Source organism: Pollachius pollachius (assembly GCF_949987615.1).
Source record: "Pollachius pollachius genome assembly, chromosome: 16".
NCBI lineage: Eukaryota > Metazoa > Chordata > Actinopteri > Gadiformes > Gadidae > Pollachius > Pollachius pollachius.
This window is the reverse complement of record NC_136949.1, coordinates 12,058,573-12,085,535: the sequence shown is the minus strand read 5'-3', so window position 1 is coordinate 12,085,535 and position 26,963 is coordinate 12,058,573. Positions and strand designations below refer to the sequence as shown.

The following is a 26,963-nucleotide window of genomic DNA, read 5'->3' as shown; positions in this document are numbered from 1 at the left end:
ATTCAGAATAATTTCATCATAATAGTTAAATGCTTTGAGATGGCATTAATTGATGAAATTAATAATGCTAATCCCTTTTATCTTGGCATGAATCTCTGACATTGATGATTCCGTTTCCAGAGATTGTGAGACAATGCTTATGTTAGAATATACTTCTTACAGGAACAGAGGCGGAGGCGTAGAAACACGGTGGATGACAGCGGAGTTCACTTAAGAGTTTGGCATGTTACACACATTGCATCACTTGGACCGTGGGGCAATAAACAGCCCTGATTACCCATAAGGCTAAGCTTTACAATAACTACTATGGTAACTCACTCAGCCCAACATAATCTCTGTTGTTCAATACATAGGCCCAACAACGATGTGGACTGTCCAATAAAACAAAGTATTGTCGGAGAACTATTGGCTTCTTAGCTTAAGAAAACGTTTTAAATACAAAGCTTCGCACATTTCGGAACCCGAGATATAATAATGACATAAAGGGTTAGGGTAAGATAGGGTTAGGGTTAGTTAGGGTTAGATAGGGTTAGAGTAATCTAGGGTGAGGGCTTTATGCATGGTACATCAAAGATAGAATACCCGCAACTTGGTCTTATCAAAACGCCTGTGGCCTTGTAGTTAAATGAGTGTTGCCAGCTGCACTTGGCTAACTTTCAATGACAAGCTGCTGTCACATGTCGGCAAATTCAACCTGAGGGGTCATTCTCAATTTAATCTAAGGATAAAGATGGAAAAAGTTGTATATGGTAGGAGCTGATACCAAGGCTCATACGTGTTTTATTTCTGTCAATAGCTAGCAAATATCAGCATACCAGGGATTTTTGAGGGTATTTAAAGATATATGTTTGACTTAGGGAACTTAACTTTGAGTATTGGTTCTCAAAAGGGAAATGTGAAATACATACACACACAGGTATGATCAGACACAAGCACAAACACAGCCCCCCACACACACACAAACACACACACACACAAGCACAAACAAACACATAGACGTACACACAAGTAAAAGCACACACCCCTACTCACAGCACAAACACCCAACAGTATGCACATACAAGCACAAACACACAAAGATATACACACACACACACACACACACAGACAAAAACACACACAACCACAGCACTACTTCAATTAGATTCTATTGGATTTTATTAAATCTTCACAGAGCTGTCATCTCATGGCAGCAGCCATCAGCAGGATTATTATTTATTTTGCTGTCAAGAACGGAGAGCCCTGGAAAACCCACAGAGACTGAGAGAGCGAGAGAGAGAGAGAGAGAGAGAGAGAGAGAGACAGAGACCGAGAGACAGACAATCTGTCTCTCTGTCTGTCTTGCTCTCTCTCTCTCTGCATACTCATGCCTTTATTAATATTTACATGAACACATCCCACCACAGATTTACATGTGTGTATGTGTGTATAGATTTGTATATGTGTGTGTGTGTGTGTGTGTGTGTATGTGTGTCTGTTTGTCTGTTTGTGTGTGCGAAAAGTCCAAAATGACAAGCTCACGTCATCTGCAAATATTCAGTTTCAACTATTTTGGATTTTGTGATTCTATACAATACAGCAAAGATGTTCCACCTTGACAGATGTGAGGGATGGTACTTAACTATGCTTTCTTTACTTCTCAGGTTGGAATCTGTGTTTCTCATTCTGATCCTCCTCACACCATCACTCCTTCACACCCTTTCTCGCTCACTGAGGAAATTAAAAGTACATGCAAATCATTTGTAGATATAATTACAAATAATTGGTCAAATGTGCAATTTTGTCAGTAGATATGGCATTTAGTGGCAATCTTCAAGTTCCGTGCCATTGCCACAGACCTTCAGTTTGTCATTTGTCAAAGACTGACATGGACAACATATCTCATATATGATTTAAGGCAAGCATATATACTACAAGGTATTTCAATCATAACAAGAGCTGTTATTAAGTAAACGAACAGGATTAGGGTCAGGCTCCGCTCTAAAGAGGACAAGATCCAATTAATTTTCCCTCAACTGATCTCACTTATCAGCAATAAGCAAGGAAGCTTAAAATATAGAGCATCTTGCAAAACAGTATCTCCAGTAAACCTGGAGGGTTGTGTGCAGAAAATTTCCCAAATACTAACCAAACCCTTAAAGGATAATATTGACATTAAACCATCGTAACCATCTCTCCTGTCTTCACGGAAACATCTGTTTCCAAACTAATTTGACGATATCGCTCTGTTGTGCCAATTCTGTCATGTTCACGGGAACATGACCGCCACAAACGTAAACAATAGCAATAAGGTGCTTTGTTCTTGTTATAAAACACATTTTGTGAAGTACTAGTATCTGTTGAACTCTGAACTGACCAACCCACATTGAGTTCAAAAGACCAAAGTGCTATTCTTCCATTGTTTATATCCGTGACTCACTCTAAAGGCTCCTGGGCAGCATCAGAACAACGAAGCGTTGTTGGCACATGTTTGGTAATGGATTTAACAGTGAAGCCAGAAGATAGTCATGATGGTTTGATCACCAAGAATGGGAGGGGACAGCACAATACACATGATAACAAACACACAAACTAAACACACAAGATACCAAACACACAATATCAAACACAACATACCAAAATCAAGACACTAAAACCCATGACACTAAACACAAAACACCAAACACGAGATACTAAACACACAATAATAAAACACACAATACCAAACACACAACACCAAACACAAAACACTAAACACACAATACTAAAACACACAGTACCAAACACACAACACCAAACACAAGATACTAAACACACAATACTAAAACACACAATACCAAACACACAACACTAAACATAAGATACTAAACACACAATACTTAACAAAATGAGTGCAGCACAGTGTCATCACATGCCATAATGAAGAGCAATAGCCGGTGTTTCACCAGAGGTGGTGCTATCTCCGGGGTCAGATATTAGTGTGGAGTCGCTCCTTCAGGTGTCCGCTGTCGAATGTTCTCTATAATTCACAGGTTATCCCACCTCCCGCTGATAAGCTGTGGAGGAAAATGAATGTGGTCCACCGTTACACCGGGTGAGCTGAGACATATGCTCCCAGGGTGCATTTCTATTAATCAACTCCTAACATATAGACCTCCACAAACCCCCTGTGGCACCGGACTATAATGAGACATGTTGCTCTATAACCCAAGGAGCAGCTACCGAAAATGAAAAAAGATAAATAAATAAACAATGCACAGAAATAAAATACAACGCCTCCAAACCAAAAAAAAAACCTTAATAGAACAACACACTCGCAATTTGTTTCCCAGCAACTGCCGCAGGTCACAAAGCACTTTATTACGCTGGTGACGTGCTTGTGTGTGTTTATAGTTTTGTGTGTGTGTGTGTGTGCGTGTGTGTGTGTGTGTGTGTGTGTGTGTGTGTGTGTGTGTGTGTGTGTGTGTGTGTGTGTGTGTGTGTGTGTGTGTGTGTGCGTCTGTGTGTGCGTGTCTGTGTGTGTGTGTGTGTGGTGGGGAGTAGGGTAGTCTCTGCTCTTCAATATAACCCGTCAAGTTGTAGCGGATAAAGTGCTGATATGGCGGTGGCTGACAGCATTATACAACATCACAAGGGAGACGGTTATGGATGGAGGAGAAGGGGAAGTGGTGAACTGAAAGGTGGATGGATGGATGGACGGATGCATGGACGGACGGACGGTGTGTGGACCCGATGGCAGTGGGCTACTGTCGGAGTCAACTGGAGATGCACCTTTAATTTGTCAGGGTGAGACGCAGGGCGATACGGATGGAAACAAAGTGGATTCGCTGGCAGCGCTCTTACTCAGCAGTGTCTCTACAAAACGCATTGGGAAAAAAAAATGCAGTTCAGAAGTATCGTGCGTTCATGTGTGTGTGTGTGTGTGTGTGTGTGTGTGTGTGTGTGTGTGTGTGTGTGTGTGTGTGTGTGTGTGTGTGTACACACGTTAAGCAGGAATTGAGGGGACGAAGATGCAAGGCTGACACCTAGGGGTGGGATTCAGAACCACACCTTTTTAGAAAAGATGTGGCGATAATATGGAGCTCATGAACGTTATCTCCAGGGAATAAATATGGTCCTATCTATAGGATTTATTATCCTATTGAATACCTTGAATTAAAGTCACAAATAACATGAGGCTTCACTTTACTTCTGAGAAATGTCCCGTAGTCAAGAACAATGACCTTTCGTCTACACAGCCAAAGTGCAAAAAACATACCATAGCGATGTAGTCAATAGGTGCATGCAGCAAGTTTGCGGCTTACCAATTTTTTTCATTTGCATTTTCTGCTAAAAGACAAACCTGTTTTGTGATGACAACAAAACATCCCCCCCATCCCACCCACACAAACACTAACCCTTGATTGGTTGATAAAGGCTTGATGGCCACAGTTAAAAGTCATATTCTCCCCCTCTATTGAATCACACTCCTCTTCCATAAAACACACATTGTATGCAAACTGTCAACACTTCAAAAAGAGTTTTATTTACATCAATGTTAACATTTAATCCGTTCCTTGGCCCGTCCCATTGATCCTTGACACAGACACATGTAAACACACGACGAGAAGAGCACTCAGACAAGGATTGACCTTAACTTTTAACAACGCTCCCAGACATTACCCCACTAATAACCTGGTTCTTTGGATGTGTTTAATGGATTGGTATCTGAACTATAAGTCATTTCGATTCCAACAAAAAAGCTAACACAATTATTGCAAGAAAGATCGAATGTTAATTGTACATGAATGCATTGTTGGCTTGTAAATGTGTGTGTGAGATACACACACACACACATATATATATTATTTTATTTTATTTTATAACCACAGTGTAGAGTTCGAGAGTTTCAGGATATGTAAGTGTATTATATATATAGACATTTGTTAGAAAAATATGTAACCAGTATAAAGTACAAAAAACTGTAGTAACTACCAAATCCCATCGGTGAATCTCATAGAACAGAACTGAGCGCAACATTAGTCTACAAGGTGTCAGCGACAGTGTTTACGCGTGGTAATTCGTTTTTAAGGTTTAGCACTTCATATTAAATTGGAAAGAAACAAACAGTTTTTGCTCCTTTTATAGAACAAAAGGTGAACAACAGGTCAGACTAGCTGTTCTTCCATCAGTAGTTGAGGGGAGTGAACATGATTATTCCTCAACTTACAAAACACAAAAATAAATTACATTTTGCTTTATTCGCCCCTGTTGCAACCATATTTTTGGTCGCTGTTTTATTAGCAGGCATAATGAAATGTTTCATGAAAAGATGTATCATGCTAGGCAATTGTTAGCAGGCCATTCTGACTAGATACACATAAACATGTAGCTATGTCTAAGTCAAAGAGTTTGACTGATACAAAAATGCCTTTTCTTCTGTAACCAGTTTTACAGTGTATGAATAATCTCCTTTTTCAACATCTTTTGTCTTTAAACTGTATAAATCCACCCCACAAATATATATTAGATACAAATACAAAAAGTGCATTAAGTAAAAAGCTATTTTTGGCAGAAGCAAAACACAAAAAATAACAAATACAACACAAAGTGCATCAAATGAAAAACCTAGATAAATCCAGACCAAATATATCAACCGAGAATAACTCTTATCTCAAAAGAAATTGGCAGCTTTAAAAAAATAAATAATAAAATAAAATAAAAAAGGTCAGAGGTTATCAATTTGCAGCGCCTTAAAATCCAAGCACCGCACCTTTCAAGAAGACTTCGAGAAGCTCAGACATGAAAGGAAATAAAGCCGCAGGAAAACACTAAACTGATCTGAAGGGATGTGAAGAAGTATGCAAAAAAAAAACCCACTCTGACAAATTTAAAGAACAGGAGAGATCTCCTCCGTCTCTCCCCAGATGGCGGTTCTTCTGAGGAGTTCCTTTGACAACACAGAGCGGCGAGCAGGCTGCCTTGGTGATCCAACGGGGCCGCCCAGCACGCAAACATACATTGGAGGCGCGCCACTCGGCTTAATGAGGGGAGGAAGGCATCAGGGTCCCCAGAGATCCCCGCTGGCTGAGGGGCTAGAGGCGCGCCAGCACCGCTTTCTGACTGGGGACTTTACCTCCTGGGAGAGAGACAGAGAGAGAGAGAGAGAGAGAGAGAGAGAGAGAGAGAGAGAGAGAGAGAGAGAGAGAGGGAGAGAGAGAGAGAGAGAGAGAGAGAGACAGACATAGCGAGAAATAGAGAAATAGAGAGGGAGAGGGAAGGAGAGAAAGAGAGAGAGTCAGAGAGAGAGGGAGAGGGAGACAGAGAGACATAGAGAGGAAGAGACAGTGAGACAGAGACAGAGACAGAGAGAGGGCAGACAAGGTGCCACCATATAATGTCATTCAATCTATTTTAGATTTTTGCTTTCTCATAGGGTGCAAGTATACGGACACATTTCATCGCAGTTGAAAAAGTCACATAAACAGCCATTGCCTAATAGCCTCTTGAGACCCTCCTGATATTTGCGTATGCAGAGAAGCGTAGAGAATGGCTTCTTCCCAGAGGTTAGCAACGTTTCCCAACTCCCTGAGGAGCCACACGTCAACTAATCCCCGATGGAGCGAGGCAGGGAACGGTCATCCAGTGGAGCAGTTGCGATACACCAGCCACTCTTAAGCAGTTGGATTGCAAGTCTCAAGGGAGACTTGCAAAGAGACTGGGAAAGGCTACACTGCCTCCTTGTGTGCCCGTTAAAGCTAGTGCAGCACATTTATTTTCTAAGCATTTTCAGTGAGATTTGTTGAAATTATTTTTAAAAACATCCAGACATCAATCAATAAATCAAATGCTCTCGCAAAAAAATAATATCTATGTGGCTGTGGCCTGTAATATGCCCGCTGTCATTTGGCCTGAATAAAATTATTGGATGGTCTACCTGGCTACCTACCTACCAGACTGCCCTCACACACACTCTGCCTGTACACTGATTGCACATGACCGGAGTCTTCCACTGAGCTATGCTAGACCTATTGCTGAATCCATCAAGCCAGTCACATGATTTGTGGGAGTGGCTTTGGAGGGAGGCCTGAAGGAAGAGAGGGCGTGGGATTTCTTCGGTTGGATACCATCAAAATCTAGCTTACCCTCGCTGGTTCCTGAAAATGGTGTACCCCTGCTTTAACATGTAATGGACGTATCAACACAGGCCGTTCCGTTCAGGTCCGTGCGGTCTCTCTGCGGCCTATTTCATTGTTGATTGCTTCACTGTACTCGGGCGCTACCATTGATTTTTTAAATGTATTGGCTAGGGAGTGAGGGCGGCCTAATCTTAAGGGTGAAAACTGAAAATGTGAACTCGCGAGACCCAGGATGGTCTCAGAAGGCTAAAAGATGCTTAGCACTGATATTCAGAATTTGAGATCTTCGGTTAACGCTGCAGGGCTGCATTTTAAAGACTTGTTTTCTAGTCACTTGTATGAATGCAAATATAAAGGTAAAAAAATGACTTCCTACCCAGAGTATCTTCCAAGGTGTTCAGCAGCATCCTGTCCACCTTCAAGGTCACTTGCTCTCCTCTGATTGGTGAAAATAGCACACGGACAAATAAATACAAGTAATTATCGTTTTTTCCGGTGCAAAATAAATAAAAAACAATTCTAAAAACGCCCTCGCTGCCAAACCCGGCCAAAAATGATTTGGGGAGCTAAGGCAAGATATCGGAGAACTATATAGAGTATAAAATTGAAGTTAGTATAAAAAAAGAGAGAAAGCGTACCCATTGACCCTGCGCACTGCACCCAGCCGCAGCAGAGCAGCCAGGGCGTTCTTCTGGAGGTCAGACGACAGCGCCTCGCAGTACCGCAAATTACCTAGGAAAACACAAAAACACACACGCAAATCCATACACACATGAGTACATTCTCCACTGGTAGTTGGGAAAACCAAGATATATATATATACAAACACTGTAATATATATATATGTATATAAATAAATACATATATAAATATATCGGTCATGTCAAAGAGAGGTGTATGTGTAGAGAACAAAAGAAAGGCAAAGCAACAATAAAAAAGGGGGGGTGGGAAAGATTACCTGCTAGTAAAAGTTTGACGGTGAAGTTCCGAACTGCAGGGACAAACTGTTTTTCTGTGAAACTCTCGCTTGCCTCCTCACACAAGAACCTGCAGACCACCTGCACACACAGACATACACACAAGCTTTACAGTGGATGTCTTATCAGTCAGTTTTGCCCTGCACCCCCTGGTGGCCATTTTTGAAATAGGAAGTGGACTGCAATCACATCCTTCTTTTCTTTACTAGTATGTCCCAACTCAGAAGGGTGCTTCCTTAAGAAAGATACATGCAAAAAGACATAGAATCACATTGTTTAATGTCCTTCAAAGGGAAATCCAAACCGTATAACAAATGACAACAAAAGTTATGTAGTGGAATGCAAAGAAGTGCTATGGATAGATGGTTGGTCCAAATCTGGACCTTAAAGCAAAACGTTTAAACTCCACCTGCCCTCCATGAGTTAAACACAGGCCACTGCATGGGTCACCAATCATTGGCCATTTTGGGGTCCCAGGGAAATCTGAATGTAGCGGTCGGAAGTGGAAGCCGGCAATAAAGGCCCTCAATGAGAAATTAGTGTCAACAAGGAACGTTTTCTTCTTTAGTACGGTGGCCATGAAGTAGCTCAAACAAGGGGGCTTGTTTAACCCTTTGAGGTGTGCGTGTGTGTACCTGGTATCCCTGCAGGAAGGGCTCCAGCATGGCCGTGAGGAAGGCCAGGGTGGGCTCCCCTCTGTCCGTGGCCGAGATCTGCTGCTGGGACGCCTGCAGCGCCCCGCTCTCCACTAGCTGCTGGCACGCCTCCTCAAAGTCCTACACACACACACACACACACACAAACACACACACCACACCCACACACCCACACACACCACACACACACACACACACACACACACACATACACTAATAGTTATGCCAGTTAGGCCATCAAGATGTCCACATTGTAAGTAATATAGACTATTGGCATACAATAGGGACGGGATGGGACTGTAATCCCACGGTACAGTACACCGCAGTAAAGGCCTCACGTCCCACGGTTCCCTGTCCCATCCCTAGCATACAAGGGGTGTGTGCGGTTAATACTACACACACACACACTCACAGAATCACACACACACACACCTGCACAGCTGCACCAGGACACAGGATGAATTCGTTGGCGAGCACGTTTCTCAGGAAGCTGAATGCATCGAACACTTCCTCTGTGAACACAACACAGACGGAGTTACAACATGCATATATTCTAATTTTACTGCTTTTGTTTAAAAAAAAAAATGACTTAACGCTTCAGTAATCCAAAGCGACAAACAGTGAATTCAGAAATGAACAAGGTTCTTGCTCAAGGGCCGCCTTGAAGCAGACTTTGGACTTGGTGGATCGCACTCGTCTGGGATTCAAACGCTGCGCCATTTCTATATATGTCACATCAATATTCAATTGTGCCGGCCTGTGCTAAAGCCTCACCACATGATGAGGCTTTCCCTTACTATATGAAGAGCCGCATGAAGCTCTCCCTGTGACGTGGCAACACGGTGACACTCCGGGGCGAGGCTCACCTTTCTTGCTGGACGAGGCGGCGTGTACGGCGGTGGCCAGCAGGGCGGGCCGGAGGAAGACGTGCAGCACCTGGTTCCTGTAGGAGGCGCAGGAGAGCACCGCCAACGCCGCTCCCAGGAGCCTCTCGTCTGGGGTGGCGGGGCCGGGACCCCCCGCTGGGACGAGAGGACCAACGTCAGGGGAGCGGTGGTCCCAGACTGCAGTGTAAACGCCGAGGTATCGATAGCCCCGTTCACACATGCAGCCCGTGACCAGGGTTTAACGGGATAGGGGCGATGAGGTGTGAACCGTGGCTGGGAGCTAAATGACGGCAAATCTGTTCCACCAATACCTCTGAATAAGACGCTGGGACATTACCAGTTAAAGGATTGACAACATGTGGTTTCTCAAGAGATTGACACCATAAAAAAAACAATTGGTATTGTAACCGACCAGGTCGAGCACTGAATTGTAGTTCTCGTTTTACTGTTAAACTTGAAAAAAACACTTTAGTGTCAATTGTGTCAAGTACATGTACTCTTGGGCTTGACGAATAAGTCCATAATACAACAACCGATAAAAATGAACAGAAAGGGTACACAGTACACAATGTATTGATAAGGTAGGTGACACAAGGCCTACAAACCTGGTTCCTCCAGGAGCAGCCAGACCCGGCCCTCCGACACCCTGACCAGCCCCTGATGCAGGGACAGGCTGGCGCTGACCACCTCAGACGGAGGCTTGTCATCTGGGGGGGGGAAGGCATGGGACATGAAGCAGGGGGGGGGTTGGAGAGTGAGACAGGAGAGGAAAGAGATTTGATGAGCAGCATTGGGGAGAAATGACTGAGGTTGGAATGGTAGTGGGGGGGGGGAGGGAGTTCAAATGAAGAGTGAACATGCAAATGTCTGGCACATCTGACGGACCGTTTCAATAAGTAACACTCCGCAGCCCTGGGAAATGGGAATTGAGCGTCAGATGCAAACAGCTCAGAACTCTGCTGCATCTTAAAGGGAGAACGGTTCCCTTAAACCCACAGACGCTGAAGTGTTGAGGCAGGCCCGTGTCTGTAGATAGAGCTCCGTCGATCAGTTGCCTCTCTCTCTCTGCCTTTGTTTTACCGCGCTGAATAGGCAGCGCGGCGATGAATGCACATCATAACATTTTATTCATTCAAAACAAAGCGTCTCAATGTGTGGCGCCACACACACACACACGCACACACACACACACACACACACACGCACACACACGCACACACACACACACACACACACACACACACCGTCTCGTCTGAATGTAAATAAGAAAATCAATCTGGAGGAAACACTGAATGGTTTCCGTCTAACTCTTCTGTTTGAATGGGTAGCAACAATCTGTCTGTTCAGCCCAGAAGAACAGAAATAATCAAGGTTCCAGTTGCCTTAAATCGATCAATTTACCACGGATATTGATACAATGGAATCTGCATTTCAAATGAATTCCCACACAGAACCAAAGTATCAACATCGTTTGCCTAAACCCATCACTGAAATGAGTGAAAACAAATTATGTTAAGGATCACAACATTAAATCAGCTAATTGTAGAGGGTTTAAATAGTTTTGCAAACCAAGATTCTATGATCCAGTAATAAAATGCAATCCATAATATTAACTACAATAACGATAATAATTCCATAAAGTGTAATGATACAAATGCATTGGACCGTTCCACTCTTAGTTCAGCCCCAAGCGTCAGCCCCTCCAACGGGGTCTCACCGGGCCAGTGGAGGAAGGCGCCAAGCCCCCTGACCAGGCCTCGGAGCCAGACCGCCCGCCGCGTCAGCTCCTCCAGGGTCATCCCCTGGGGGTGGTGGTGGGGCTCCCGCCCCAGCGCCGAGCCCCCCGGGCCCCGGTAGTGTGCCTGGAGCAGCAGGGAGGCCAGCAGCACCCAGGGCATCAGGACCATGTTCTCCTCCTGGGAGCGCACCAGACTGTAGGCCACGGCGCTGACGAAGCCCTGGGTGTCCTCGCTGGGCTTCTTGGGGATGAATCTACGGATCAACCAACAGGTGTGGGGTCACGTAGGGGTCAAGTAGGGGTCGGAAAGGGGTCACGTAGGGGTCACATAGGGGTCACATAGGGTGTTTGAGGGGGTGGTGGTTGGCGAGATAGGGGGAGAGTGGGAGGGGAGGGGAAGGTGGGTGAGGGTGAGGGTGTTCGGGGTCAGTACGTCAGATCTGATCGGAGGGGCTCCCACCAACTCAAACTACATCTTCACCAGAAATCCTGTTTGGAATAAGAATAAAGAATACTAAAGAATAAGAATAAAGATACTGCTGCATCGATGAGAATAATATTTTCTGCTTGGATCCAAGTGTACACGATATACTCGTGTTCATTGAAAACCGAGAAATGTCATTATTTGAATCTATATATACCGAGAACAGCCCCCCCAAACCGCACAAGTAGTAGCAACCAAAGCTCTCCATTCCAAGAGGCAGCAGCCTTATGCGTGGGCCCTGCACCAACTGGAGCGCTTTCCATTGCAACGCTTTAGGCTTCCGCTGTGGTTATTACTCCTCTAAGCGTTTCCCCCCCTTTAGTTTAAATATCTGCCCCCTTTTTCTCAGTTGATCCTGCTCTTTCACAAGTTCCATCGTTTAAAGGTGGCATATCATACCACCAGGTGTGAGTGTGATTAGCCGTTACAAGCCATTTTGAAATTCTGCCTCTTCTGACATCACAAGTGGGTGTGTCCACCTAGATGTATGCTGGATAGCATACAGTCTACCAGCCTACCCAGTGGACTGTAGCAAACGTTGCTCATCTACCCGTCATACATCTAGGTGGACACGCCCACTTGTGATGTCAGAAGAGGCAGAATTTCAAAACGGCTTGTAACGGCTAATCACACTCACACCCGGTGGTACAATGTGCCACCTTTAAGCTTCAATGTGTTCTCAAGTGGCGGGACCACGCGGGGCTGCGCCCGGGAGTGTACCGTGGCTGCAGGTTGAACTGGCGGCGGTCGACCTTGCCCTCGGACAGAGTCCTGACGGACACCGGATGGCCGAAGTAGACGTGGATGCTGCCGTAGTCCTCGCTGAGCACCTTCCTGGCTTTGAACAGGCCCTGTGAGGGAGCAGCACCAACACTCGTCAACACTGTTCTGCTGAGCCAGGGCTCATGTCGTACACAAACACTGTAGCACATGTGTTTCTTATATAAAAAGGTATACGACATACACCTTACACCAGTGGTCATCCACTTCAACTTTGATCAGATAAGCCTAGCCTTAATGCATTGATGATCAATTAAAGCAATGACTATTACAGTGTTTCCCCCAGCACTGTATGGTTAAGGCGGACGCATTAACAACTATAGGGCCCCGCCTTGACTACCAATGTATAAAAAAATAATATATATATATATATATTTCTTTTTTTTTTATATATTATGCATTTCATTGCACTTTATGCAATGACAATAAAGAGATTCTGATTAACAAAGTACGAAACTCTAGTAGGGAAAGAAAACATACTTCCATCAAGTACAAAAAATAAAGATAAATTAGGCATTGGTAATACTGTTCAAAACAATAGTCGAACCCATAAAGCTTTTTGAATGGAATTGAAACGGTAGCATCAGGTGGTTGTATATATTATTGCGAACTGAAACCCTCACCAAAGGCCTCAGGGCCATGCCCCCCCCCCCCCCCCCCCCATTCTGCAGTGGACAATTCAAACATTTTGCATGTACCGTTAGGTTAATGACAAGCTCTAAAATGAATGTATGTTGCTTTGCGATTTGAGATCAGTACTGCATTATTGTTTCAAACCTGCCTTTCATAAATGTTTGCCTTACCTATACTATAGGGATGCAACTTTCGTTTTTCTTTTTGGTACTTCATTTGGTATCGACTCATAGAGGAGGGGGACTTTGCCTACTATTTGAGTCGGGAGTGATCTTATGCTACACAGGGGTATCTGACCATTGACCACTCTCTCAGCCTACGTATCCTTTACCCACCAAGGATTCCATTCATTATTATAATTCATTGGTTTCTGTAGCTGCTAATCTAAGACCAAGTGGTTGTGGCTAAGGGGCTGGCCCCTCCTAGATGCGGGGATGCAGGAGGCGGGGCCTCACCGAGGTGGACTCCTTTGGTTTGGGCACGCCCAGCAGCTCCCTGGCGTACAGGGACTCCTCCAGAATCCTCTCGTAGCTGATGCTGACCGGCACCAGGCTCACGTCAAACACCTCCCCTTTCAGGAAGGGCTCCATCACGATGTTGAGCAGCCCTGAAGCAGGGAGGACCCCACAAAAACAAGAAAGGGCAGCATCGCTTAGGATAGTTGTGTTCGCTAAATGCAATAATAATAGTAATAATAAACATAAAGATACATGGCTTCCTTGGTTACGGCTTCTGAGACTTGAACTAGTTGGGCGTACAGGAGAGGATTCAGGTGATGAATGAATACAGACACAGGTCGTTAAGGAGCCGGTATGGTTGCGTTGACATTGGGGTTCTTGATCCCAGGACACCAAGCAACACCTAGCATAAGGGCGCTGCCGCGTTCCTCTGTCCCGGGTTGGCCCTGGTTGGTGATAGCGGATGCCATTCCACAGGGGAGCCACTGTGGCAGTGCATCCTCTGCTTCAGGCAGGGCTTCTGGGGTCGGGGGCGCGTTGGGGCTCATGTGGTTATCTGTTCGGTGGGGGGGGGGAGGCCTTCGGTCATTCGTGGCCGTGCCCTGGTCTCTCTGTGAGGGGGAGGAGCATTGCAGCACGTAGGAATTTGTGTCCCGTTTGCTCGTTCATGCTTTTACTCCTGTGTTTGAATAAAACATTATTTGAGTATGTGTCAGTGTTTGTCTTTTGCATATTGTATTCAGTGTTTTGAGGAGGGGACGCTGTTTTGAATGTTGGGTGGGGTTGTCTTAACGTGTATTTATATGGTATATATATGATATGACTAAAATAAAAAGCAACACCTAACCACCAGACCATCCTGACCCTAACTGGGTTTAATTCCCATCCTGGGTCCTATTGGTTTTCCCTGTGTTTGTTTGGGTTTTATTGCCAACACCAAACACTTCAGTGGCAGGGCCACGTTGTTGCGTATTCTACTTCATTGTGTTTGATAATACATCTTCATTGTCCAGCAATTTGCAAATGGTGTTTGTAGGACAAACACTTGAGTTTGTCCTAAGATGACACCCTTTACAGTAAACAGAAGTAATAAAGTTTCACATATTGAGTCCTAATATTAAGTCACATGTCCTGTCAGAAGCAACTGTTAAATAGGGATGTCACGGTTTCATTGTTATTTCCTTTTTGCTTACCTATCTTTGGAGTCAGAGACTTGCAGGTTCTGCTTCTAGTGCCTTCCAGGAAGAACTCCACTGGAGCCATGCCATTCTGCAGTGGACAATTCAAACATTTTGCATGTACCGTTATTAATGACAAGCTCTAAAATTAATGTATGTTGCTTCGCGAATTGAGATCAGTGCATTATTGTTTCAAACCTGCCTTTCATAAATGTTTGCCTTACCTATACTATAGGGATGCAACTTTCGTATTTCTTTTTGAAGTACTGATTTCTTACTCTTGGGAACTTGTCTTGGGCTAACTGATGGAACCTGTGTCCTTTGAAACTCGTTTGAAGTATGTGAAGTACCAGGGTTTAGATATATATTTCACAAATATCCAACTCTGCTCCCCTAGGCCAGTCAGTTTATCTGTGAATTCCTTCATAACAAATTAATAAAGCCTGGCTTTTTCTCTGTTATCAGGCTGCTGGAAAACACAGGGTTGTTCACATCAGAGTTCTCACTTCTTTTTATGATACATTTTTGTTTTATTTTATGAAAAGGGATATGCTGGTTTACATCAGAAAGTTAAGTTGTTTGAAGTATGAACTATGTTTGAAGCATTATTTATAAAAAAACAAAGGCCATTGACAAAAAGAGCCGTGGATAAGAACATCAAGAACACACACGAAGAAACGAACGAAATGGCGCTCTCTCTTCTTAAGTTAAGTTTTCTCTTCCTATAGATTCGGTTTGGCAGAGCTAAACGTGCAGTTCTGTAAACGGTAAGAGACTGTTCCTCACCCTGAGCATGGTCTTCACATACTCTGAGAACACGGCCCAGTAGAGCTTGTCCCCGCCAAATGACCGCCGGATGAAGAAGGCCCCGGACATGCGCAGCATCTCCCCCACAAACTTCATCCCCATGAAATCTGCAGGGAGAAAATCACAGTTAATCCCATGTTGAACGTAGTCGTGAAAACTTTTTATTCATATTGCAACCATGTACAAAGTACTACACATTATGGAAATCAATAAAGCAAACACAATCTACATTGTATCGGCCAAAATGCAACTGATACATTAAATCCACAGCCAAGCTGTGAGATATACTAGATACCATTTGCAAGATGTAAGAGCAACCATGTGCAACAACAACAAAACCAGTCGCCCACATGCAAGTTATTTTTTTTTAAGTAATTCTTCCCACCCCTTACCCATGCCGGCGGCGATGACAGGCAGCGCCAGGTCGTATGTGTACAGGATGTAGGACATCAACAGGAAGTCCATGTAACTACGGTGACTTGGCAGCAGGACCACTGGGTGATCCTGAATGGCCTGCTGGAGCTGAGGGCGAGAGGGGATAGGGTTGAGCATGCAGATGTCCAGGTAATACCTGTTTGGCATATGTAATCCTCCATGAACGCCTTGCACACAATGTAACATAATTAATTGAGTTTCTTATGAATAAATTACATTGCATTGGAATGCATTTTGAAAGACTTTAGGCGTGCTTATAACACTGTCTGATTGTGTTTTACTGGGAGATGAAATGTGCTTTCACCTTGCACGTATACTTACTCTCTGGAGGCCCTCTTCATTGACATGAATGCTCCTAAACAGGGTTTTGAAGGCCTTAGTGAGTGCGAAGGCAAAGAAACGAACGGTGCTGAGTTGAAGGCGGTGAGCCATCTCCTCCAAGATGGCTGACGCTTCCTCTTGGATGGCGCCAGCAGACTCGCCGGTCTCCTTAGAAACCTGCAAAATCACAACCAAACATTCACGCACACTTTATGGACCTTTCTTTTTCAAAACATGATATAACAAGATGTTTACATCTTGTTATCAACTTAATCATGAATATACAATACATGACAGTGTCCAAGGGATGTGAACATGCCATATAGACGCACAACACCATACAACCTTGGACTCAATTGTAGTATATTATTTTGGCACGTTATCCCGGCACCTGCATCCCAATACATCAGACCAAATGATGAAACTAAAAATGGTAAATGGGTAATACCTGATTAATAACATAGCGCAGCTGATCTGATTGAAGAACCATGTTTTTAAGCACAGTGGTTTTGCATGGTGGCAGTCCTTTGTAGAGCACGGGGGTGTAGCATTTGAAGGCATATTTCAAGTCACTAGAGCTCCTCCTTTCCTCCAACATGTCCTCGAAGTCATCCCTTTTCTTCAGCATTGGATCTCTCTGCTAAACGAAACAATAAACTTCATTGTATTCGCTGAATCAATGAGTTGTACCTAACATTAAATGAATACTGCATTGACAAGTTGACGTGACTTTTGTATCGTACTCACGAAAAAAGCAATGTTCTTAATGAATTAAAGTCTATCGCATGTTTTTTTATCTATGATTTACACAACTTAAATAATAACAGACAGCTGTTGCTCAACTGTTAGCTTAACCCGGCCAATGTGCATACATACCGAATAAAGAGATATCGATGTCATCGTCTACTTAAATATATGTAATTAAAAGGGCATACAACCGCGTTTGACCTTACTATTTGAGCAACATATAAAATTTCATTTATCGCTGGTGTCACAACTTCGCATACCAGCTTCACAGGGCGGTGTCAAAAAGACCTTCCTTATTTTCACAGTAGACTACGGTGGCCGGCAAGCCCAACACATAGCTGTTCTACCCACACGTGTTTGTTTTTTTTTACTATGTTGTCATTCATTACTGAAAATCACTAGAAAAATAGCAGTATTATTTGTATCTCTTTAATTTATCAATTCAGGCCATAATGAGCATGGACAATACGGACACTTCGGAAGACGAGCAATTGTTACTCGATCAAGTGCTAAATAACCTGTATGATTTTGGTAAGCAGTATGTTAGCTTTTGAAGCTAGCATAACATAGAGAACTTAGCATGCAGTTTTTTAGTGTTGGGTGCCTTACGTTGTGCTTAAATGTCCGATACCCTTATTATTGCAGGGGATGGCATGAAGTCAGAAAAAAAGCAGAAGAAGAAACAGCGAAAGAGACCTCTAGAAGCGGAGGAGGAAGAGGCAGTTGTTTCTAAGGAGGTCTGTGGTGATGCCACAGATACGAAAACACAGAATATAGCAGTTAAACACAGCCAGGAAAAAAAGAAAAACACAGCTACAGGTAGGCAACATTTATTAATGTTTTATTTATATAATGTATAAACAGTCCTTATGCCCTGCTTGGCTATTGATGCTATTGACTTATGGATGTGACACATTATTTTATGTTTAACTTGTTGTTAATATACATTACCTTAGTTCACCCAGGTCCACCCAGGAAACAGATGCCAAAGGTTGAAGTGGTGACTTTCGAAGACCCCCTCAAGAAACCAAGGGTCCAACAGAAACCTACCCCCGACATAAAAATTGTAAGACCTATCTTTATTAATGTCGTAATGTTCCTTATGTTAACATCTCATTATACGTGTCCATGATATTTTGTGAAATGGTGATTGAAATCACACTCATTAATTCTACGTTACTCTTTACAAATTACTTCTCACTGTATGTCTTTGCATCCTATCCTGTGCAAGCATATAAGACAATACAGAACTGTAATAATTGTAAGTATAGATAGCATTGGAGCTATTACTAAATGACATTTTAACACTGTCATTCATAGTTGTTTTAGTCAATCACATGAGATGTGTGGGATCAGCAGCAGCGTCTTTGTTATCATCTTCTTCAATAGACCAATTTACAGAGGTGTTCTTAAGGGTGAAGCTCAGGTGTCCCAGCTATGGATCTGCTCCATTTATGTACCAGGGCACATGTTCCATGGTCAGTGTGTGGTTATCATCACTAGGTCAGTCTACTACCCCGCAGCGGTCTCATGATTAGTTTTATGAGTAAAACCTTTGTCCTACGATCACGATGCCTATGTGAACAGATATGAAAGACAAGTGACAGTGTGCTGTGTCTGTGTTTCATGGAATACTTCTATATTGCAAACTGACCTCAACATGACTTTTATTCCAGCTTGTGTTGAAATTAAACTAACTTTTTTTTTCCTCGGATGTAATCAATGTTTAGCCCTCTACGTCAAGACTGTAATATATTTTATTTTCTATAGGTGCCCAATGTCAAGGAGAAAGAGGAAAGTAACAAAGATGACCCAGAAGACCTGACGTTTGAAAAGGTGAGAAGCACTTGACATTCTTGACATTAATTGTCAAGAATGTCAAGTACGTATTTAAAAAGTTCAATAGCTGGAGCATTTCAGTATTTTCCACCCAAACCTCCTTTCACTTCTGTTCAATGTTGGATAATAATGTGTGTACATTTTTGTGTTGGTGTGTCCAGGCACGACTGGAGGTCCATCGCTTTGGCATCAGGGGCTACAAGAAGGAGCAACAGCGGTCGTTTGAGCAGGAGAGGGCCATCATGCTGGGGGCCAGGGTGAGGAGGAGTTCCCCATTACTCTCCCTCCAAACCTCAAGGGCTTGCCTCTTGTTTCTGTAGCAGGGCTTCCACATAATTCCCCACTTCAGTGTGGCCAGATTTAAATTCTAAGCTGATTGGAGCGATGTGACAAACAAGTGGGATGCTATATAGTCTTTCTATACATAATAATGCTATATTTAACATAAATATCTTAATAATAGATATATTTCTATACCTAACACAAAGGTCTTTATATACCTAATTATAATATATTTAACAGCACTATCTTAATCATATATATTTCCATACGTAACAGAAATATTGTTCACTATCTCCCGATAATATCTCTGACACCACACTCCCAAAAAGTCTTTAGAACGATCACATCAAGCAAACAATATTACAATAATGAATGAAGTATTTATATTACTTGATATATTTTCCTCAAGACAGGAAGTGGACTTGCCGAGCAAAGGCTTTACATTCCAAAAAGGAATCCCAATAGCGTGACATTAGTAAGATGAGCCAATGCTTCTCTCTCCATCCCAGCCCCCTAGAAAGCAGTATGTGAACTACAAGGCGCTACAGCAGGAGCTCCAAGACAAGAAGAAGGCGGCCCAGGAGGAAGTTCAACCCGTGAGTTTCTTTGGCAGCTCCCAAGGCTAACTAGTTCCAGTAGACATGAGTCAACAATGCATTCTGTTTTATTTTTTGAATGAGAAAGATGGGGACCCCCGTGTCATGAAAATCGGACAGATTTCATTGGTGTTTGGGTGAACATACATTGTATCATGTGCAATCACAAAGCCTTCACCTCCCCAGATTAGCCCTTAACTCAAGACTTTTTCCACAATCATACTGTATACTGACTCCCCCCTCCTTCTGAAAATACTTTATTGTCATTGTTTTGCTCCTCAAATGTTTGTGTTGACCTGTTTTCTCTTGCTTGTAGGACCAGGGAAAGAAGAAGAAGAAGAAGAATAGCAGACCAGGGTGAGTGGGGGGCTTCTGGGTCTCTGTACCTTGTTCCCCCCCAGCAGGCACTACCGTTCTGGGTCTCTGTACCTTGTTCCCCCCCAGCAGGCACTCGCCACATCTAGGACATCTCATTTGGCAGCCATGTGGGCTGTGAGCATATATTCATATCCTGAACAGTGCATGCAGGTTCCCGACCTCGTGGTTTTGATCTGCTTGTTATTATGTAGAGTGAATGTGGCTGTGTAAGGACAAATTGGAGTTAAGCCTAGTCCTTTTTGCAACCCCCTCGTGGGTCCTGGTTCCTGCGCCACGTCAACCCTGGATGAATCCTAACCCTGCCTCCATTTTGTTTTGTTTCAGGGACAGGGACAAGAAGAAGAAGAAGAAGAAGACGGAGACGCCCTCTGTGTTCGGCTCCAGTGCCGGCTCCGCCTCCATGGGCCGCTTCAAAGGCGGGATGCTGAGGCTCAGCTCCAAGGAGATCGAGAAGATCAACGGCCCCAAATGAGAGGATAAGAGCGGGACTAGTAATCCATGGTGGTGGCGGTTGTTGTTGTCGTTGACGACCTCGTGTTAAGGCAGTGGCAGAAAAACAGCACCTGAGCTCGAACTGTCCAAACGAAGGCCTGAAGAGCACCTGAAGGAAATGTTGTATGCAGACAAAGGGTTCTGGAATGATTTAGAGCTTCAACACAGATAGTGGAGTGGCATCACCAACATTGTTCTGTCAGTCTTATTTATTTTGTTTTTATAAAACAACCCCGAAAAAAAAAAATTGTTTTCATTTACACCGTAGATTTCTCCGAACAATAGTTAGAATGGCTTTCTTTGTCATTTACAAATTATTTATTTGTACAAAACCTTTTACATCTTGGCAGATGGGTGAGGTGGCCTAGATAGGCTCAAAGGATATTAATGACACTGTAACCAGGGATCGTACTACTGATGATTATAGGATTTGGTATAACTGCATCAAAGGAGAATTCTCTCTTCTGCTCTGATCCTCATCCACAATTTAGATATCGGGTCTTGGATACCCTTTTCAAGTTTGTTCACGTAACGTATGTACACTAAAAATGTAATCTATACACCTTTAGGAACGCTGGAAAATTATACATAAGTTCACATTTTCATGGGTGGCAGGGTGCGCTACTGGGATGCGTTTTTGAGAAAACGTCCCGCTGTAACATTTAATTACAGCTAGCAGCTTTGATTATTGTTATAAAAAGCATCTGAAGCAGAGAATCCAACGATTGGCAGTGGCCCACAGCAAGGGACTTAAGCTGTCGAAGTTAATAGCAGTAGAACTTTGTACTGGCATCATGGTTGAGGGGCATATTAACAAAACAATAAAAAATAATAAAATGTATATTTACAGCTAGACACTAAATCAATTAGTCACAAAAAGACACTAAAGTCATTAGTCTTAATAAAACGATTTCCTCCCTGTACAATAGCTAACCGTTTTCTCTGGATAAGAATCATTCAAGGTTGGGTTCACATGGGGGAGGGGATAGATGGGGGGGATAGATTAGGGGGGGGGTGGTGTACAGAGTTAGATTGGGCTGTCAGGTTTAAAAAATTTAACAGTAAAAAATAAATACATGTTACAATAAATGATTGCAGACTTCATGATCCCCCACACAAGTGATCTGCAACATAACACAACATGTAAATGCGTTTCTTTTTTAGTTCACAATTTCGGACAGCAGAGGGCGAGCAATAACAACGTAGGATTTTGTACTGACGCTCGGAGCAAAGACGTTACACTATTTACAATACATCTTGGGATATTAAACAAACTTGCCTGTGAACTTAAATGCTTAAACCATGCTTTATAACTTTATAACTAGCCATACTCATAAAATCCCATCGGCTGTCTACTAATAAGTTACATTAAACAGGAACATCAACAGCACTAGCATGCACACGTGACCCTATTGTACAAATGGGCTGTTTTTACATCAATCTGTTGTACATGATTAACTCTCTCTCTCTCACACACACACACACACACACACACACACACACACACACACACACAATTTTTATAGAGAATATAAATATTTAATGTAAAATAAAAGATATGACGAAGTTCATAAAAGGCTCATTTTTTATATCTAGTAAGATCAGTAGTTTGATCAAATATTTACATGGGAATGTTAAATAAATGTATTATTTTAACTCTGTAATCACAGTGGTTTGGTTTGAACTTTGAAGCTCATTCCCAATACAGGCTGACATATGCCTTTACTGGTAGGAGAGAAAATTAAGCACAAATGCACACAAAAATAAATAAATAAATAAATAACAATGACAAGAATTAATTCATACACACCTATTACTCTTTCTGACATAAAATAGTAAACCAAAAGATGCAAATTAAACAAACAAAAAAAATCCTGTTTGGCTAGACTTTTTTTCTTTTTCTATGTTTAGCCCTTTTAGGACATTAAGCTCTTGGGAGACAATTAAGCCTCACTTCAGAGCTCGCAGGAAATGGAGTTCAGCTGTAGCTGGCTGTGCACAGTAGGCCGCCCCTGCATCCCTGCCAGGGCATTAGGGGCGCGCCAACGAAACGCCGGAGCCGCCCGCTTCGCTCTCAGATGGCGCACAACAGACCGTTTTCACAGAGGCGTCGTCGTAAGACAAATACAGGTGGCTCTCCTAACACTAATTATAACTGTGCTACCTATCTGCACAAGGGCAGAAGACATAAGTGGTAGACATAACTAGTGAAGAGAGGTCTATCACCCGTGCCCTAGTTCAAGAAGGGAGTGTAAAACGTGATTGGCGCTATGAGTTGACGCCTGCGTATGTCCTACGATGACCCCTCTGTGAAAATGGGCTATTCCTTTCAAGATTTCTATCCGCTCATGTGTGACTACAGAAGTGGATGTGTGAAAAAAGAAGGGTAAAAACGTAGAGTGTGACGCAGCTTTCCCCAGGTGTCAGGGGGAGTCACAGCTGGCCGGGGCCGTGAGCACAGTGAGTGTCATGTCCCCTCTTGTTTTTGTCCTTTGAGAGAAGCGGAGAGAACAAATCACAGTCCGCACTCTTCACACCTTTATGCCCTGAACGTGTATTGTTGCGTTTAGCTTGTAAACATTTGCAGCGGTGGTGTCTTCTTGTCTCCGTGATTGTACCCAATCAACCTAAATAAAAGCACACTTGACGTGAAGATGTGAAAACTCCAAAACGACTTTTAAGAGGAATACCCAGTTTGTGTGTGTGTGTGTGTGTGTGTGTGTGCGTGTGGACATTATCCTTTGTGGATTTGGTCAGAGGGTATGTGTTTTGTAAGAGGGCTGGGATGCCCCCTCACCAACCCCCACCCCAACCGGTTCAGACAAAGCAGGTCCAGACGATGGTTTCATATTCAAATGACTTCACTTGCACGGCATGACTTTCACTTCCATTGTTTTTTCCCTCCTCCAACTCCCATCCTAAAGCAGCATCCATCATGCTATAACAGCCTCCAAAAACCCGGGCCTCTTTGAGAGGGCTGGTGGAGAGAGGTAACAGTGTTAATCCCCCAAAATGACATCATTGGAATGGGTCCATCAAAATGAATGAATGGAGCGAGTCTCTCCGGAGGACCTTGTTGGTCCCCATCCAGAGGGGGCTCCCTCTTCCTCTGTAGCCAGGGTGGAGGGACAACCCCCCCTCCTCTCCACTCCCATCCTGCCCTTACTGCTTGATGGTCTTTGGCACCTCCAGGCCGGTCAGGATGGTGACCTGCAGTGGACAAACAGCCTCCAGGATGAGATCGGCTCATAGCATATAGTGCTGGAAAGGCAAACGGGTTTGCGTTCGTAAACCGCTAGCAGTATTCACATTCGAGTCGCTCACTGGAGCTTTAAGGCGTCGTTGGCTAGGTACCGCATAGAGACCCATATGGCAGCCAGAGATGCAATATGAAAAAACAACAACTCTATTGATGTTTAAGGCAATGTCCATTCAATCGTTGAGCGTTTGCTTTTATCAAAAGCGACTGACAAGTAAGGCTGGGAACGCTCAACGCGTACAATCAAAGTATAGCTACAAATAGGGTATAGCTAAAAAAAAGCAGTGAGTACAGTGGAGGACACAGTAATACGAAATTCAAGGCCAACATTGTTTGTATGATTCAATATTTGAATGACAATGAGAATGAACAACAATTCAAGTTGCTTGAATGTTTTATCATACGCGACGCGAACAGACAAGAGTGCGGCGGCTGACCTGGACGTTTCTGTTGAGGCTGACGGCGGGCATGAAGACCCCATCGAGGCTCTCGAAGGCGGTGGGTCCGTGCTGCTCCTTGTTGATGAAGAACGTCAGCGTGCGCTGGGTCAGGTCCAGAAGGATGCCCACCGTCGTCCCCTTAGAGATGCCGCCCTCGGCCCTGCAGGCGCACACACGCACGCACCCACGCACGCACACACACACACACAGTTACCGTTATTGCATAGCATTTACACAAAACAAAGGATCTGCTCATCAGGAAACACACTGACAAACATCAATACCTTCATGGGTCACACACAAAACACATACCCTCTGACCAAATCCACAAAAGATAATGTCCACACGCGCACACACACACACACACACACACACACACACACACACACACACACACACACACACACACACACACAGATTACTCACTGACCGACGAAAAATGGGCCAACAGAAATTAAATTAATGAAAAATCCTAGCTATGATATTTTTCAGCTTAAGGTTTCCTTTGTCGTTTCTTTTCATAGAAACCTGAAACGGAACCGTTCTCAAGCTACAATTTGAATGTAAGCTTTTATCCTTAGCTTCCTTTGACTTAATCGTATGTCCCCGAACATCCTTATTTTCCTTTTGTTTCAAAAGGGCTACTTGGGGAAAATGTGCTTTTGTACTCACTGACGAAAAGAAGCAAAAACAATCCCCTTGTATGTCTTGTATGTCAAGAGTAGAGCCCATTTTATATTATGAAGCGCAGACGAAGAACTTTGAAGCACCATGACAGCTACGTTTTCTTTCAAACTAAATGAGAGCAAGTGGCACATGACTGACGATTGCTATTGAATCATGAATATTTATATGCTGGTGGCTATAGTTCCTCATATCTTTATATATTCCTCACAGAGACGTGAGGAATATAAATGAGTAGAGACGAGTTGAATAAAAAACATGCCTTCTCCCCAAACACGACATGGCGAATGTTCCCAGCCTTTTACTGATAAGAAGGGGAGACTAAAAATAAATAGTGAAAAGTGAGCTACATTAATAAAGTCACTGTCGTTCTGTTCCCAAACCGGAAAGCCTTGTTAGTGCGGCCGTACATATGTGTATTTGTGTGTGTGAGTGTGTGTGTGTGTGTGTGTGTGTGTGTGTGTGTGTGTGTGTGTGTGTGTGTGTGTGTGTGTGTGTGTGTGTGTGTGTGTGTGTGTGTGTTGTGCGTGTAAAAAGCATAGTGACGTACACGCCATGCTGTTCTTCTCTGGCACAGGCAAACCTGTTGCTTGGCGAACTAGAGAATTTTTACACTCCAAACGAGACGGTGTGAAGCAAGCCTGAGTGTACCTCTAAGTGTGTGTGTGTGTGTGTGTGTGTGTGTGTGTGTGTGTGCGCATGTGCGTGTGTGTGCGTGTGGTCTTTAGAAAATCCTCAGAACGATCCGTGCCTATGAACACACTCATCCCACTCATCACACGGAAGGCGTGGGGCAGCACTGACCTGTTGGTGTGAGAGTTGTTGTGCATGAACCAGGAGCGGTTGTTGTCCACGTACATGGCCCAGGCCTTGTCATCCTTCCCCAGCATGGTGTCCTTCAGGGTGTTGATGCGAGCCACGCCAAACGCCGGGTCCGGGTGGTTGTCATAGCGATCGATGCACACTTCCCAGTAGTGGACGCCCTTTATTGAGTTCATTTATATCACAGTTTTGTGATTTGGTGACGGTGTATGGCGACAGTGCACAATATGCCGGCCATACTACACATCAACACACACACACACACACACACACACACACACACACACACACACACACACACACACACACACTGGTGGCCTACCTTTGAGAAGGCAGCAGTCCCCAGCACCACGCGGTCGTCGTAGCTGTTACAGCTCACCGTCAGGTTCTCATTGGTCAGGACGATGTCCCGATGTGCAGAGGTTGGGTCAAAGGTGAACCAAGCCACTGCAAGAAGGACACAACAGACTGTAGGTTAATTTTATGCTATAAGTGGTCAATGCACAGAATTGCACGACGAAGGACAGATACAAGCTGGCGTCCACCTGGTTTAGCTTCGGCGGCTATTTACCGCAGAAGCAAACAGAACTCCTTAATCCATCCTTAAATCAACAATCTTTCCCAGCCTGTTCGGATCATGAATCAAAACAGCTCTCCCCATTGTTTACATCACTTGTATTAACCTATTCATTACGCCGTTTTGACAGGACAATGGTAGAGAATTATGATATAATGATCATTTATTTTTATTTTATTCCCAAATTGTACCGTGGTATTTGTTATGCTTCTGTAATCGTCAGGGCTTATTCAGTCATGAGCACTTTAAGAGTACTTGAATTGAACGTGCTTTACAAATAAAATTAATTATTAAAATCGGTTAAACCTGTTGTAGTGATAACCATGAACCAAATTGGATGCTGTGTGGTGTTACTCTACGGTTTACTAATGCTGAACTACTCCTTCATGACTTTGT

At 43.6% G+C, this 26,963-nt stretch overlaps 3 protein-coding genes across 4 annotated transcripts in view; 1 reads left to right on the top strand and 2 right to left on the bottom strand.

Moving 5' to 3' along the window:
• Positions 1-4,483: 4,483 nt before the first annotated feature.
• Positions 4,484-17,476, bottom strand: gnpat (glyceronephosphate O-acyltransferase). 2 transcript variants are annotated; one of them, XM_079754031.1, is made up of 17 exons: positions 17,328-17,476; positions 16,900-17,091; positions 16,452-16,628; positions 16,088-16,217; positions 15,675-15,802; positions 14,904-14,979; positions 13,708-13,859; positions 12,560-12,690; positions 11,335-11,609; positions 10,223-10,324; positions 9,597-9,752; positions 9,163-9,242; positions 8,710-8,850; positions 8,056-8,155; positions 7,736-7,829; positions 7,474-7,535; positions 4,484-6,097 (listed from the first exon to the last, which is right to left on the bottom strand). In XM_079754031.1, the coding sequence occupies exons 1-17, from the start codon at positions 17,349-17,351 to the stop codon at positions 6,054-6,056; spliced, it is 2,064 nt and encodes a 687-aa protein (XP_079610157.1). In that variant the 5' UTR covers positions 17,352-17,476; the 3' UTR covers positions 4,484-6,053. The 2 variants fall into 2 exon arrangements, with proteins under 2 accessions (XP_079610157.1, XP_079610158.1); XM_079754032.1 differs by having other exon boundaries at positions 16,900-17,088.
• Positions 17,477-17,615: 139 nt separating this feature from the next.
• fsaf1 (40S small subunit processome assembly factor 1) lies at positions 17,616-20,904 on the top strand. Its single transcript, XM_079753436.1, has 8 exons — positions 17,616-17,729; positions 17,844-18,017; positions 18,155-18,264; positions 18,969-19,034; positions 19,199-19,294; positions 19,829-19,915; positions 20,232-20,272; positions 20,618-20,904. Exons 1-8 carry the CDS (start codon positions 17,651-17,653, stop codon positions 20,763-20,765), a joined length of 801 nt encoding a protein of 266 aa, XP_079609562.1. The 5' UTR covers positions 17,616-17,650; the 3' UTR covers positions 20,766-20,904.
• Positions 20,905-23,947: 3,043 nt separating this feature from the next.
• The window catches only part of trim67 (tripartite motif containing 67), a gene marked incomplete at both ends in the record, with an annotated part of 33,063 nt that continues 30,047 nt past the window's right edge, over positions 23,948-26,963 (bottom strand). The window contains 4 exons of the mRNA XM_079754102.1: positions 23,948-23,995; positions 24,482-24,644; positions 25,973-26,151; positions 26,313-26,437. Of these exons, the coding sequence (XP_079610228.1) occupies positions 23,948-23,995; positions 24,482-24,644; positions 25,973-26,151; positions 26,313-26,437 (515 nt within the window). The remainder of the gene's footprint in view (positions 23,996-24,481; positions 24,645-25,972; positions 26,152-26,312; positions 26,438-26,963) is intronic.